The sequence below is a fragment of the Lynx canadensis genome, chromosome D4, assembly GCF_007474595.2.
Source record: "Lynx canadensis isolate LIC74 chromosome D4, mLynCan4.pri.v2, whole genome shotgun sequence".
Lineage (NCBI taxonomy): Eukaryota > Metazoa > Chordata > Mammalia > Carnivora > Felidae > Lynx > Lynx canadensis.
This window is the reverse complement of record NC_044315.2, coordinates 1,953,321-1,969,881: the sequence shown is the minus strand read 5'-3', so window position 1 is coordinate 1,969,881 and position 16,561 is coordinate 1,953,321. Positions and strand designations below refer to the sequence as shown.

Here is a 16,561-nt window from a genome sequence, read left to right as displayed (position 1 = left end):
GAGTCAGTGCTGGAATGGGTCAGCACTTTGGGAGCTTTTAAGAATATGGATGTGAGGGGCGCTTGGGTGGCTCAGTGGGTGGGGCGTCTGACGTTGGCTCAGGTCATGATCTCGCGGTCTGTGAGTTTGAGCCCCGCATAGGGCTCTGTGCTGACAGCTCAGAGCCTGCAGCCTGTTTCAGATTCTGTGTCTCCCTCTCTCTCTGACATTCCCCCATTCATGCTCTGTCTCTCTCTGTCTCAAAAATGAATAAACGTTAAAAAAATTTTTTTAATATTCTGTGGATGTGAGAACATGAATTTTGGGGGTTTGGAGGACTGAGTATTATGGACTGAATTGTTCCAAATTCATACACTGAAGCCAGAACCCCCCAATGCAACCTTATTTGGTCATAGATTGGGGGCTCTAACCTAGTAAGTCTGGTATCCTTAGAAGAGGGGGAGACACCAGGAAAGAGCATGCACAAAGGCCATGTGAGGACACAGTAAGAAGGCAGGCATCTGCCAGCTGAGGAGAGAGGCTTCAGTAGAAACCAAAGTACACACATTGATCCTGGACTTCAGTCCCAAGAACTGTGTGAAAACTGTTCTTCAGCCATCAAGTTTGTGGCGTTTTTTTAATGGCAGCTTTAGCAAATCAAAGCCATCGCTAGTACAGAAAATAAACCATAAATGAATGATCTTACAATCATTGAAAACACATTTTTTTCCCCTCCACTGCATTTGAAGAAAGTGGAACATTTCCTAGTGCTTTCTGCCATCTTCACAACCGTGAGGAAAGGAAAGGTCAGGAGAGCAGCTCTTGAGGTGGGAGGCGATGGCCAGACTTGGTCCTCCTGTGTCTGTGGAGGTGAGACTTCTGGCTGAAGCCTCGGCCACACTCCCTGCACACATACGGCTTCTCCCCTGAGTGGGTGCGCTGGTGTCTGATGAGGGCCGACCGGAAGCCGAAGCCACGCCCACACTCACCGCACACGCACGGCTTCTCCCCTGAGTGTGTCCTCTGGTCAGAGGTGAAGTGAGACTTCTGGCCCAGTCCTTGCTCACACACTCTGTACACATCAGTCGCCTCCCCTGAGTGTGTCCTCTGGTGTCTGGTGAGAAGCGACTTGAAGCCAAAGGTACGTCCACACTCCGGGCACAGGTAAGGCTTCTCCCCTGTATGTGTCCTCTGGTGTCTGATGAGGGTAACCTTCTGGCCAAAGCCACGCCCACACTCAGGGCACAGGTAAGGCCTCTCCCCTGTATGTGTCCTCTGGTGTCCCATGAGGGAGACCTTCTGGCTAAAGCCGCGGCCACACTCAGGGCACAGGTAAGGCTTCTCCCCTGTGTGTGTCCTCTGGTGTCTGACAAGGGTGACCTTCTGGCGAAAGCCATGCCCACATTCAGCACAGATATAAGGCTTCTCCCCTGAGTGTGTGACTTGGTGACTGAGGAGCAGTGCCTGCTGCCTGAAACCACGCCCACACTCAAGGCACAAGAAGGGTCTTTCACTCGAATGTGAGCTTCGGTGTTGGAGGAGCGATGCCTTCTGGCAAAAGCCTCTCCCACACTCGGGACACACAAAGGGCTTCTCCTCCAAGTGTGTCCTCTGGTGCAGGATCAGGGCGATCTTTTGGCGAAAGCCTCGCCCACATTCCTGACATTCGAAGGGCCTCTCCCCAGAGTGTATCCTCTTGTGGTTGGTAAGTGAGGACGTGTACCTGAAGTGGCGGCCACACTCCCGACACACATAAGGCTTCTCCCCTGAGTGTTTCCTCTGGTGGATGGTGAGGGAGGACTTGCGGCCAAAGCCTCGCCCGCACTCCCTACAGCTGTAAGGCTTTTCTCCTGAGTGTGTCCTTTGGTGCTTGGTGAGGTCTGACCTCTGGCAGAAGCCTCTGCCACATTCGGGACATACGTGATGTTTCTGGAGGCTTAAGAGACTGGATTTGGGACCAAGTCCTAGTCTGTACTTCCCACACATGGCTGCTCCAGATGCTGAAAGGTCTGCTTCTTCAGGACCCATCCCCTGGTCTACTCCCCCAGCTCTTTTGCCTTCTACCCAGTCTACTGGCCGACCCTGAGAGGATCTGAAGAGCACCCGGGAAACCCCACTCAGCTCCAGTCTCCCTTCTATCTCTTCCTCATCTCCTTGTTCACTTGAGCAGCTTGGAGCTTCCGTTGAGATGGGGCTTCCTGCACATGAGCTTGGGAAGATCTGAGGAAGGTGACCGCACAGCACGTACTGTTGAAGGAACTGTGGACTGGAAAAGGCCACCGGGCAGGAATGGACACATGGCTGGAATTCTGTTCCTGGTTCTGCTGGAGAGAAAATGTTGGTCAGAATCACTACAGGCACCTTGTGAAAGGTTGGTTGTACCTGCCCAGCAGTCATTGCTCCGATGTTCTCAACCAAGACTTCCTTTACATACCTACTTTCCATCCTTTGCTGACACATTATTGCATATCTTACTACAACACAGAAGATACACATGATGAGGCAGCTCTAACACCAGCCCAGCCCTATAAACTGCTGCCATTAGAGTTACACATTTCCACCAATACGGTTCACTTGCAAGACATCATCAATGCTAATGCAAACGTTAATCCACAAATGTATATATGCTTCCACTAAGAAGCAACGTGACTCATGGGGGCAGGGAGCGCAAGATGGTGGAGTAGGAGGACCTCAGCTCACCCCATCCCATGTTTACAACTAGGTGTCACTCACATCCACATCAGTAAACTGGAGAGTGATCTGGCAGAACAGACTCCACAACTAAACAGAGAGCAGCCACCTCTGAGAGATTATGAAGGACAGAAACGGTCGTCAGGAGCTGCCCAAAAGGAGCAATGAGGAGCTGTGGTCATGGGGATGGGAAGCCCACACAGAAAAAGGAAATCCCCATAGCATCCTGCCTGGAAAACCAGAGGAGCTGAATTCTGTGAGTTTGTATACCCAGTGGGATTTGGAGCCTAGAGCTTTAAAAGTCAACCACTTCAGCACTGGGTGAGTGATAACCAGGGCCTGCCCCTAAAGTGCAGCCCAAGGAGAGTCACCACAGAAGCGACAGCTTGCACAACAGGAGGGAGATCTGTTTATGCTGATTTTGGAGTGTGCTGAGGAGACTTCTCTGGGAACAAAGGAACTGGCAGGTGACATTTTCCTTCCCCCACTCCCCCAGCATAAACACAGGGCCACCTGTGGGAAGTGGGGCTGCACGGACACTTGCTAGCACTGTGCCATGTCCATGTATTCTCCTGAGGACTTGCTCATCCTGCTGGCCTTGGCCCTGGGCTTATCACAAATTCTTTTAATACCCTGTGTGCCATGGCCCTCTGGCCTGCATTTCTTTGGGGGATCTGGTTTAGGATTAGCAGCTCAGTGCAAATTTTGCTAATGTAGTGTACATGCCCTGCCCAGTTCCTGCAGAACCCCAGGTCACAGCCACTCCTGTGCTCTGCACCCCTGGCTGTTGCCTTGCTTTGGGGGATTAGCCTAGGACACATGGCTCAATGCAAATTTTGTTAACATCATACATGCCATGACCGTCTATCACATGTCAACTGCCATGTGCCCGTTGTTGCCACCTCAGCCGCTTGCGTTACCCCTCGCCACTGCCAATGTGCACCACGCTCCTAGCCACCACCGTGCTTTATGGCATCTATAGCCTAGGACTAGTGGCTCAATGCAAATCTTGCTAATACTGCCATCCCACTCTTGAGCCCTCGTACGGTCACTCCACTTTCAGAGCCAGCCTGATTCAGTCTCCCTAACGCCACAGAGCAGGCACAGCCCATAACAGGCAGAATGAGTGAAATCTGGACTGAAAAGAAAAGCTACTCAGACACAATAGTAGGATGCAAGCAACACACATAGGAGACACCCCTGAAGCGCCAGCTCCTGGTGAACAGGGGACACTACAGGACCTCTTCTTCATAGAACCACTGCTTTCAAGAGCAAGAGACATTGCAGACTTTCCTAACACATAGAAACAGACAAGATGAGACAGAGGAATATGTCCCAAATGAAAGACCATGATAAAAACACAGTAGGAGAGCTAAGAGAATTTAAATTAATGACCATAAAGATACTCACTGGACTTGAGCAAAGAATGGAGGACATCAGTGAGATTCTTAACACAGAGATAAAAAATAACATATCAGAGATGAAGAACTCCATAAATGAAACCAGAAATACAACAGATGGAATAGGCAACAGGAAGGAAAGGAATATATCAGCGACCTGGAGGATAGAGTAATGAAAAGCACTCAAGCTGAGCAAAAGAGAGACAAATACTCCATAATGAGAATAACGTTAGGGAAGTCAGCGACACCATCAAACATAGTAACATTCACGTTATAGGGATCCCAGAAGAAGGGGGGGGGGATAGAAAATGTATATGAAGAAATAATAGCTGAAAATTTCCTAAATCGGGAGGGAAACAGATCCAGATTCAGGAGGCACAGAGATCCCTCAACAAAATCAACCCAAGGAGGTCTGCACCAAGACACATAGCAATTAAAATGGCAAGAAACAGTGGTAAAGAATTTAGAGATTGCAAGAGAAAAGAGGACAGGTACATGGGGAAACTCCATAAGGCTGTTAGATTTTTTAGCAGAAACTTGCTGGCCAGAAGGGGTTGACATGATGTACTCAAAATGCTAAAAGGGAAATATCTGCAGCCAAGAATACTCTATCCAGCAAGGCCATCATTCAGAATAGAAGAGAACAAGAATTTCCCAAACACTATAGGAGTTTGTGACCACTAAACCAGACCTGCAAGAAATGTTAAAGGGAATTCTTTCAGTGGAAAGGAAAGTTGATAAGTGAGAGTGTGAAAAGTAAACACAAAAATAGTAAGAATAAGTATTTCTGTAAAAAATCAGTCAAGACATTCATAAAAGGATATAAAATGGGACACCATATACCTAAAACATGGAGGGAAGGAGTAAAGAATGAGTTTAACATTGAGCAGCCCTCAGCTTAACACAGACTGCTACAGATGCAGAAAATGTTAGATACAAACTGAATGGTAACCACAAAAAAAAAAGTAATAGATAAGCAAAACATAAAGAATCTAAATATATCACTAAAGAAAACCAACAAACCACAAAAGAATCAGAAAACTACAAATATAACCGCAAAACAAGTAACAAAATGGCAATACATAACTATCAATAATTACTTTCAATGTAAATGGAATAAATGCTCCAATCAAAAGAATGACAGAAGGGTGACAGAATACATTAAAAAAAAAAAAAAACCCATCTATATGCTGCCTACAAAAGGCTCATTTCAGACCTGGAGACACATGAAGATTCAAAGTGAAGGGATAGAGAATATCATGCAAATGGATGTCAAAAGAAAGCTTGGGGTAGCAGTACTTAGACAAAATAGACTATAAAACAAAGTCTGTAAAAAGACAAGTACACTATATAATAATAAAAGGGACAATCCAACAAGATCTAGCAACTGTAAATAGTTATGCACCCAATATGGCAACACCCAACTATGTAAAACAGTTAATAACAAACATAAAGGAACTATGTTATAGTAATACAATAACAGTAGGGGACTTTAACATCCCACTTACATCAATGGACAGATCATCCAAACACAGAAAAGCAACAAGGAAAACAGTGGCTTTGAATGACACATGGGAACAGATGGATTTAACATATGTTCAGAACATTCCACCCTAAAACAAGATAGAATACACATTCTTTTCAAGTGCACATGGAATGTTCTCCAAAATAGATCACATATTATGCTACAAAACAAGTCTCAACAAATTTAAAAAGATTGATGTCATACCGTGCATTTTTCTCAACCACAACTCCATGAAACTAAAAATCAACCATAAGAAAAAATCTGGAAAGACCACAAATACATGAGGGTTAAATACTATGCTACTAAACAATAAGTGGGTCAACCAAGAAATCAAAGAATAAATCAAAGAGTACATGGAAACAAATGAAAGTGAAAACACAATGATCCAAAAACTTTAGGAATGCAGCAAGAGTTGTTCTAAGAGGGAAGTTTATAATACATCAAGAAGCAAGAAAAATCTCAAACAACCTAATCTTACACCTGAAGGAGCTAGAAAAAGAACAACCAAAACCCAAAACCAGCAGAGGGAAGGAAAGAATAAAAATTAGAGCAGAAATAAATGATACAGAAACTAAAAGAACAGTGAAACCAGGAGCTGGTTCTTTGAAAACATCAAGAAAACTGAAAAGGTTCTAGTCAAACTCATCAAAAAAAAAAAAAAAAAAAAAAAAAAAAAATCATAAGTTGGAGAAATAGTAACCAACAAATAACACAAACTGTAAGAGAATGTTATGAAAAACTACATGCCAACAAGTAAGACAACCTAGAAGAAACAGATAAATTCCTAGAAACATATAACCTACCAAAACTGAAGCAGGAAGAAATAGAAAATCTGAAGAGACCAATTATCAGCAAGGAGATTGAAATCAATAATCAAAAACTTCCAACAAACAGAAGTCCAGGACCAGATGGCTTCACAGGCAAATTCTACCATACATTTAAAGAAGAGTTAACCTATTCTCGAATTCATTTTGGGAGGCCAGTATACCCGATAGCAAAACCAGATAAAGACACCACCAAAGAGAAGAACTACAGGCCAATATCTCTGATGAACATAGATGCAAAAATCCTTCACAAAGTACTAGCAAAGAGAATCCAACAATACATTTAAAAAATCATTCACCAAGATCAAGTGATTTATTCCCAGGATTCACAGGTGATTCAGTATTTGCAAATCAATTTGATACATCACATCAATAAGAGAAAGTATAAAAATCATATTTCAGTAGACACAGAAGAATTATCTGTAAAAGTAAAGCATCCATCCATAATAAAAACCCTCAACAAAGTAGGTTTAGAGGGAATATAACATAGTAAAGGCCATATATAAAAAACCCACAGTAAACATCATCCTTAATGGGGTAAAAACTGTTTTCCCCCTAAGGTCAGGAACAAAACAAGGATGTCCACTCTCACCACTTTTATTCAACAAAACATTGGAAGTACTAGCCACAGTAATTAGACAACATACAGAAAAGGAATTCAAATTGGTAAGGAAGAAATAAAGCTTTTACTACTTACCAATTTGAATTCCTTTTCTGTATGTTGTCTAATAACATAGGTGACAGGAGAGTATACATAGAAAACCCTAAGGACTCCACCAAAAAGCTACTAGAACTGATAAAGGAATTCAGTGAAGTTGCAGGATACAAAAGCAATGTGCAGAAATCTGTTGCATTTCTATACACCAATAGTGAAACAGCAGAAAGAGAAATTAAAACCATCCTATTTACAATTGCACCAAAAGCAGTAAAATACCTAGGAATAAACTTGAGAGGTGCCTGAAAACTATAAAGCTAATATAAGAATTTTATATTATTCTATAAACTATATTTATAAAAAACTATAAAAAACTATTAAAAAACTATAAAAAACTTTATAAACTATAAAACTAATATAAGAAATTAAAGACAACATAAGGAAATGAAAAAAACATTCCATGCTCACAGATTGGAAGAACAAATACTGTCAAAATGTCTATACTACCCAAAGCAATCTACACATTTAATGCAATACCTATCAAATACGAACAGCAACAATCCTAAAATTTATATGGAACCACAAAAGACCCCAAATTTTATGAGAAACTGATCTTAAAATTTAAGTGGAAATGCAGAGAGCAGTCTTTAAAAAGAAAAATTAGGGGTACCTGGGTGGCTCCATTGGTTGAGCATCTGACTCTTGATTTTGGCTTGGATTTTGGCCCAGGGTCATGGGATCAAGCCCCATGTCGGGGGGGTGGGGGAGGAGGGGGTTGAGCATGGACCCTGCTTGGAATCTCACTCTCTCTAAAATAAAAGAAAACAGAAAAAAAAAAAAAGAAAAACTTCTACCTGACTTAGAGAGGGAGAATACTTCCACTACCTGACTTCAAGACTTCTCATGGTCCTACAGTAATACAGTGTGGTTTGTTTAAGGATAGGGCTATTCTATTGAAGAAATAGAACTGAAAGTGTAAAACAGACCCACACTTAGCCATTGGATTTTCAACAAAGCAATTCAATGAGGGGAAGGCAAGTCGTTTCAGCAGTTGATGCTAGAGCCACTGGGTATCCATATGAAAGAGTAAAATCTTGATTCCTGCCTGACACCATATACAAAAGTTACTTCAAGGTGGATCATGGACTTAAAAGCTAAAACTATATAGCCATTTAGAAAATATAAATTATCTTCATGACAATAAAAATTTTAAAGGAGAAAAATTAGACTTCCTCAAAATTAAACATCTGCTTATCAAAAGTAACTTTAAAAAATGAACAGAAAGGTTTCAGACTAAGAAAATGTTTGCAAAATGTACATATGACAAATTGGTATCCAGGATTAATAAAGAATTCATAGAACTCAACAATTTTAAAATGCAATAAACTGGAAGAAGATTTAATAAATACTTCACAAAGTAAGATATAGAATAAAGCACAAAGAAAGTGCTCAACACTTAACCATCAGGGAAATGGAAATTAAAGATCCCATGAGAAACCACTACACATCCATCACAGATAAGGTGAAAACTGTGGGGGAAGTTGTGAGACAAATGTCACTCTCTTCTTATGTGTTCATGGAAGTGAAATACGGTACAGCCAGTTTGGAAAATAGTCATTTGTCATAATACTGCATATAGTGTAACCCTGTGACCCAGTGTATCAAATTGAATGGTATCCCACCAAAATTCATTCCTACCTATAGGACTTCTTTTGAAATCCGGTTTTTGCAGATGTGATCAAATTAAGATGGGTCATACCAAATTAGGGTGAGCCTTAATCCAATGACTGGTGTCCTTACAAGGAGATAGACTTAGATACAGAGATGCATAGAAGGAAGAAGGCTGTGTGGTCACAAGGCATGGATTGGACTGACAAAGCAACAAGCCAAGGAATGATTGCCAGCAACCACCAGAAGCCAGGAGAGGTGAGGAACAGATTCTCCCTCCAAACCTCCAAAAGGACCCAACCCTGCCAGCAGGTTGATTTTGGACTTCTAACTTCTGAACTGTGAGAATAGATTTCTTTTGTTTTAGCCTTTCAGTTTGTGGTAAATTGTTACAGCAACCCTAGGAAACTAATACACCTGGCATTACTCTAGGTCTTTATCCAAAGGAAATGAAAACATAGGCTTACCAAAACAAAAACCTAGCGTAAGATTACTAATAACAGCTTTTTCACAATAACTAAGGACTAGAAACCATCAAGGTGTCTGCCAAGGAGAAAGGATAAATAGTTGTATATTCACATGATGGGAAGCCACGCAGCATTAAAAAGGAACAGGTTACTAATGTATGCAACAACATGGATGAAGTTCAAAACCTTTGTACTGGGTGAAGAAGCCTACACAAAAGAATACATATCATTCCATTCATGCAAAATTGTATAGTGGGCAAAATTAATCCATGATGAAATAAAATCAAGACCAGAGGTACCTCTGAGGGTTAGGGTGGGAGTTTACTGGAATGGGCCATAAGGAACTATCTGGAATGCTAGTAATCTGTATTTTGATAAAGTTTGAATTGTAGAGATAGACACATTGTTTGAACTCTAGCAAACTTAAGAATTTGCATTTCCTGTAAGTAAATTCTATCTGAAAAGAAGAAATACACTAGGTAATGATACACATCTACCCATTGCTCCTGTGGTCAGCCACCTTACATGACTCTGCTTAGCTGAGAAGAACTACCAGGGATTACCCTCTTAAAATGCAGTGTCTGAAGATGCTTAGCTGGACACCCTAGACCTGAGTCCGTGGGCCCTTGCCTGCCAACCACTCACATGAGCCAACCTAGGAAGAGATGGTCTCTTTCCCCTCACTTGTTAGACCATCTTTGCCAGATCCATTCAGTGGTCAGATCAGATCTTAACACACACTCACACACATCTGCCAACCACTTTTGGATAGAGATCGTCTGGGAAGAATGAACAGAGATGCAAGGACATGCCACAAAGACCTTGCAAAATGACAGCAACAGCCACCCATAACCAGAGGCCTCATAAGCTCTTTACCCACAGGGAGAACACCAGTCTCTTTTCCAAGGAAACTAAATCCTTTATACAGTGCACAGACTCAGATATGCCCAGCTCTCCATGAGAGGAACTGCTTGCACTAAACCCCTCACTCTTACTAACCAAGGAGATATTTCTAGAAATCTGTCAGAATGGCCAAAATAAAAAATAGGGCTAATACCAGATACTGGCAAGAATGTGGAGAAACAATCATGCAGATGTTGCTAGTGGGAAGATAAAATGGTGTAACCATTCTAGACATGGCTATGGTGGTTTTTAACAAAACTAAACATTTATTTACTATATGACTCAGCAACTGCACTCTTCAGCATTTATCCCAGAAATAAGGCCTTAGGTTCACACAAAAACCCGTATAGAAATGTTGAAAGCACCTTCATCTATAAAAGCCCCAAACTGTAGTAAACAACTGAAATATCCTTCAGTGGGTGAATGGTTTAACAAACTGTGGTACATTCATACTATTGAATACTAGTCAGCAATAAAAGGAATGAAGTATTGGTACATGCTACAGTTTGGATGGATCACAAGAGAATTATGCTGAATGAAAAAAGACAATCCCAAAATGTTAACATACTATATGATTTCTTTTATATAACATTCTTGAAATGACAATTCATAAGAAAGAGAACAGATTAGTAGTTGCCAGACAGGGCAGGGGAGGAGAGAGAGAGTTGGCTGTGGCTATAAAAGAGCAGCGCAAGGGATCCCTGTGATGGAACTATTCTGGATCTTTGGATATACTGGCAGTTACAGGAATGTACATGGGATAAAATTTCATAGATCTAAACAAACGTATACCCACACATACAAAAGAGTGAAGGTAAAACTGGTGAAACCTGAATAAGGTCAGTGCATTATGTTAACAAAAATACAAGCCTGATTTAACAAGGGGAAAAAAAAAAAAAAAACGCCTTTCACCTCATATGTGGAATTTAAGACACAAAACAGATGAACATAGGGGAAGGAAGAAAAAAAAAAAGAGGGAGGCAAACCATCAGAGACTATTAACTTTAGGAAACAAACTGAGAGTTACCAGAGGGGAGGTAGGTGGGAGATGGGCTAAATGGGTGGATATTGAGGGCACTTGTAATGAGAACTGGGTATTAGATATAAGTGATGTATCACTAAATTCTCCTGAAACCAATATTACCCTATATGTTAACTAACTAGAATTTAAATAAACTTGAAACATAGAAAAAAAGGACTGCACTTGTCAAGAATGACACATGGAATTGTTTTGAATCACTCTATTGTACACCTGAAACTAATGTAACACTGTATGTTAACTAAAATTAAAAACTTTATAAAAGACTAAAAAAAAATAGATCATAAATGATCACCTCAAAAGATGCCCAGAAAACATTTAACAAAATCCAACATCTATTCCCAATAAAAACTCTTAGCAAAGAAGGAACAGAAGTTTGTTGTGCTCATAAAGGGCAGCTATAAAACTTACACTTAGGAGAAAGCATTCCCCCATAAGATCAGGAACAAGGAAAGGATGTCCACTCTCACCATTTAAATTGATCATTGCACTGGATGTTCTCGCCTGTGCAATGTGGCAAGAAAAAGAAAGACATACTGAATGTAAAGAAGTAAAACTATACTTATTCACAAATAACATAATCATCTATTAGAAAATCCTATAGAATTTGACAAAAGCTACTAGAACTAAAAAGTAAGTATGCAAGTTTACCAGATACAAGATGATTATCCATAAGTTAATTGTGTTTCTCTGTACTTTCAACAATTGAAAACAATGTGAAAATAGCTTCTGTAGTATAAAAAAATACGAAATATAGAGGGATAAATCTGAGTAGAAATGCATAAGACCTCTGTACTAAAAATTATAAAACAAGGCTGACAAAAATTAAAAGAACTCCCATAAAAATGGATATACTGTGTTCACATATTGGGTGATGCAGTGTTATTTCCATGTAAATTCTCTCCAAAATAAGGTAGATTTAATTCATTCCAAATCAGAATCCCAAGTAGGGTGTGTGTGTGTGTGTGTGTGTGTGTGAAAATTGCTATTCTAAATCCATATGGAAATTCAAAGAACCTAGAATAATTAAAACAACTTGAAAAAGAAAAAAACGTTGGAGATTTATACTGTCTGAACTCCAGACTTATAAGGCTAATCAAGACTGTGTGGTATTGGCATCAAGGTAGAAAAAGGAGTGAAAAAAAAAAAATAGAATCCAAATATAGACCCATACACATTTGGTCAATTCATTTACCACAAAGGTAAATAGGCGATTCAATAAACAACAGGTTGCCTTTTCAATAAATGGTGCTGGAAAATTTAGGTATTTGTATGCAAAAATAAATGTACTTAAATCCAGAGGTGGTACCAAGTATAAAAATTTATTCACAATAGATTATAGAGCTGAATATAAAATAAAAATTGTAACACTTCTAAAAGGAAAAAAAAATGAAAATCTCTTTCACCTTAAGTCAGGCAAATATTTCTTAAACACACTACCAAAAGTGAAATTTGTGAGACAAAAACTTGGACTTCATCAAAATTAGGAATTTCTCTTTGAAAGACTATTAAAAGATTGAAAAGGTGGGGCACCTGGGTGGTTCAGTCATGTAAGTGTCCAACTCTTGATTTCAGCTCAGGTCATGAGCTCACAATTCATGAGATTCAGCCGCATGTCCAGCTCTGTGCTGACAGCACAGAACCTGCTTGGGATTCTCTCTCCCCCTCCCCTTGCCCACCTCTGTCTCTCTCAAAATAAAGAAAAGAAAAGGAAGCCATAGGGAAAATATCTGTAAATCAAACATCTGACAATGACCTTCTATACAGAATATATGAAGAACTTTCAGAACTCAGTAACAAAAATATAAGAAAACAATTTTTTTTAATGGGCAAAAGATTCAAAGAGACATTTTACCAAAGATGTACAGATGGCAAATAAGCATATGAAAACATCATCATCAGCCACTAGGAAACTGTCAGGCAAAACCACAGATGCCACTACACAGCTATGCAAATGTCTAAAATGAAAACAATACCAGGGTGCCTGAGTGGCTCAGTCGGTTGGGTGGCTCAGTAGGTTGAGTGTCCGACTTTTGATTTCAGCTCAGATCATGATCCCAGGGTGGTAGGATCGAGCCCTGCATCCACACTGAGCATGGAGCCTGCTTAAGATTCTCTCTCCGTCTGCCCCTCTCCCCCCCTTCACATGTGCTCACTCTCTCCCTCTTTCTCACAAAAATAAGAAACTTTTCATTTCTTTGCCAAGTTTTGGCAAAGATGTGGAGCATCGGGAACCCTCATACCTTGCTGGTGGGAATGTGAATAGCATAGCCACTTTGGAAAATAGCTTTTGAATACTGTAAAAAGTTAAATATACACTATATCCTATAACCCAGCCATTCCCAGTTCCGGGTATTTATCCAAGAGAAATAAAAGACTTGTCATGAACATCCATGCTGATTTTACTTGTATTAGTCAAAACTGGAGACTACTCAAATGTCTTTCAGTAGATGAATGGTTAAATGAATTGTGCTATCTATGTAATGGAATACTATCCAGCAGTAAAAAGAAATGAACTATGATACAAACAGCATTATGGATGAAATTAAAAATAATTATGTTGAGTGAAAGAATCTGGTATACATTCTATATATTTAACTTACATTAATTCTGGAAAATGTGAGCAAATCTATGATAGAGCAGTGGGTACCTGAGTCTGCGGAGGAGGGAAAGACAAAAGGATAGGAGATAGGGACTATAATGAGGCACAAGGAAACTTTGAGGTGACAGTTAGGCTTGGTATTTGGATTGTAGCAGTGATTCCATAGCGGTAGCCAAATTTTACACTTTAAATACATGTAGTTTTTTATATTAAAGTATTTATCCCTAAACTATTATACCATAACATACCATAATACATACTATACCATTATTATAGCTTATATAATAGTTTCTCTTTAAAAAAAAAAAAGACAAAAGCACTGATTTTGCTATAAAGTACAAGTCTAGATATATGGTTGTATTTAGAAACAAAATGCCAGGAATGTTGAAAACAAAAGAATAAAAAAAATCAGGAAAAAATTTATTCTTACCTCGTCATTCACATAAAATTAATTCCCACTGGATTAAAGACCTACATGTTCCCAGAATTTATATGGAATTTCTACAAATCAATAACAGAAACAGCCCAAATGAAAAGGAGGGAAACCCCATGAACAGACAAATCACAGAAGAGGTAAATGACCAAACAACATAGGAAGAGATACTCATGCTCCCTGAAAAGCAAAGCTCCTCTGAGATTCAAAGCGAAGGGAAGAAGTCTGACAATACTTAGTATTGGTGAGGATGTGTGGGACAAGAACCTCTGAGATTCACTGCAAAGGGAAGAAATGTGACAATACCCAGTATTGGTGAGGATGTGGGACAAGAACCTCTAGGCTGGAAAAATTCTTGCCCCTGTTTGTATGGAAGTAACAGGAGTATGTAGATAGCATTATTTAATAGCCAAAATTGGAAATAAGTGTCCAAAAGAAGGGAACTGGTAATGTGTGTTAACAGGATACTCACACAAAGTTAGTGAAAAAGCATGTTCCAGAAGGATGTGTACAGGACAATACTACGTGCAGAGTTTACAAACATGCAAAACAACACTATATGGTTGAAGGACCCATCGAATGGGGAAAAAGAAAAAGGGCACATGAGAATGCTAATGCACAAACTGGATTCTTGGCTGGGGTGGAAGAGCAGGACACAACAGGGAAGGTGTGGGGGCTGTTAACTGGTGTTCTAACATCTATTTCTTAGGCTGCAGGGAAGGCACACAGGCACTCATATAATTCTACACACCCTGTTGTAATCTTAATCCATCATAAAAGAAGCAAGCTTATGGGAATTTATGGAGTAAAACCAATGCACTAAGAAATTCACATGTTATAAAAAAAACTAGATAGTGTCTCCCAGAGACAGCAGACTTAGTCTCAGAAGGCAAGTGCTATGCAGAATATCAGGCCAACCAACAAAAGCCCAAGAACAAGGAGATCCTAGAACTGGAAAAGGTGCTGGAAAAGAGACACCACATGAACAGAATGAGCCTGCAGAGGGGAGGGGAGGACGGCCAGGGAAGCCCTCTCTGGGTAAGCAGGATATCATGGAAGGGGGGCCCAAAGAAGAGCCCTCCCCAGGGGTTCATAAGCACTCCTTCCTCATCTGCTAAGCACCTCACTGCCTGGTCTCCTCACCAGCCCACTGCTTCCCACTCACCTGGACAAAGGTCCAGAAGACATTCGCTCTCCTCTCTCCAGGGCTCATCCCCTTGCTCCAGCTGGGTGATGAGTTTGGGTTTGGAAAAGGCAATTCCTACTCACAGGGAAAGAAACCAAGGTGACCCTGGGTTAGTGGTTTAAAAGGCTATGGCAGAACTCAGAGTCAGCAGGGGAATGCAATAACCCAGAAAGCTGGGGGGGGGGGGGGGGGGGCAGTGCGCAAAGGCTCTCTGAGTGCTGAGAAAGGATGACTAAGGGGAGGGGGAGTCCCGGATCTAAAGTCTCCCCTGTGGTTAACTGAATACCAGTATTCCCAAATTTGAGGCAAGATCACTTTGGAGGAAGGGCCCAATCTTGGAAGAGTCCTGGCAATTCAGTGTCACATAGCTTCACCCCCACCCCCACCCCCGCCACACACACACCTTCACTATTTCAGCTGTACAGAATCCAAACACTCTCTAGGGATATAGGGAAAATATTGTTTTTCTTTTTGACCCAAAAGTATCATGGCTACTACATAAAATCTTAAGATATTCACAGGCAGTCTGAGACCTGAGACAAGACATCCTTACCCAGCGACACCAAGTGGCTGTAGTTCTCCAGCATTACATCCCGATACAGGGTCCTCTGAGCAGGACTCAGTAGCCTCCACTCCTTCTGGGTGAAGGCCACAGCCACATCCCTGAAGGCCATTAATGCCTGTAACACAAACACATTCCTGCTCACCCAGAAGCAAACCACATGCACTAGTCAACCTAAGCTAAGCCACTAACTAGGGCCAAGGCAGGAAGAAAGGCTGGTGTGGGGCCCCAGGTGAGATTCAAAGCCCCTGCTTTTAACCCAAAATCTAGTGCCGTGTGTTCAAGACTATTAATCCCCTTCTCACATTGCTCATGGGTCTAGTTAGGGGGTCCTCTCTTTTCTTCTCTTGATCTTATGTCTATGATACTGCTATATAGTAGGTCTTGAAATCAGGTAGAATGATTCCTCCCACCTTATTATTCTTTTTACTCTGTTGACTGTTCAAATCCACAAATGTGGTATGTCTCTCCATTTATTGTCTTCTGATTTCTTCCATCAGCATTTTGTGATTTTCAGCATACAAATCCATATGTTTTGTTAGATTGACACCTTAGAATCTCTTTAAGTGATTTCAATGGTATTTTTAATTTCAGTGACACTATGTTCATTGCTAGGATACAAAAATA

The 16,561-nt window shown here is 40.7% G+C and overlaps 1 protein-coding gene across 13 annotated transcripts in view; it reads right to left on the bottom strand.

Annotated features, from left to right (window-relative positions):
• Positions 1 to 584: 584 nt before the first annotated feature.
• Positions 585 to 16,561, bottom strand: part of ZNF169 (zinc finger protein 169) — a 55,850-nt gene continuing 39,873 nt past the window's right edge. For 5 of the 13 annotated variants that reach the window (XM_030292935.2, XM_030292933.1, XM_030292934.2 and 2 more), the window contains 3 exons: positions 15,926 to 16,052; positions 15,352 to 15,447; positions 585 to 2,303 (listed from right to left, as the gene is read on the bottom strand). In XM_030292935.2, coding sequence (XP_030148795.1) covers positions 787 to 2,303; positions 15,352 to 15,447; positions 15,926 to 16,052 — 1,740 coding nt within the window. In that variant the 3' untranslated portion in view covers positions 585 to 786. Of the gene's footprint in view, positions 2,304 to 11,562; positions 11,653 to 15,351; positions 15,448 to 15,925; positions 16,053 to 16,347; positions 16,546 to 16,561 lie in introns of those variants that run through there. The other 8 variants (XM_030292930.2, XM_030292927.1, XM_030292928.2 and 5 more) reach the window with 5 other exon arrangements.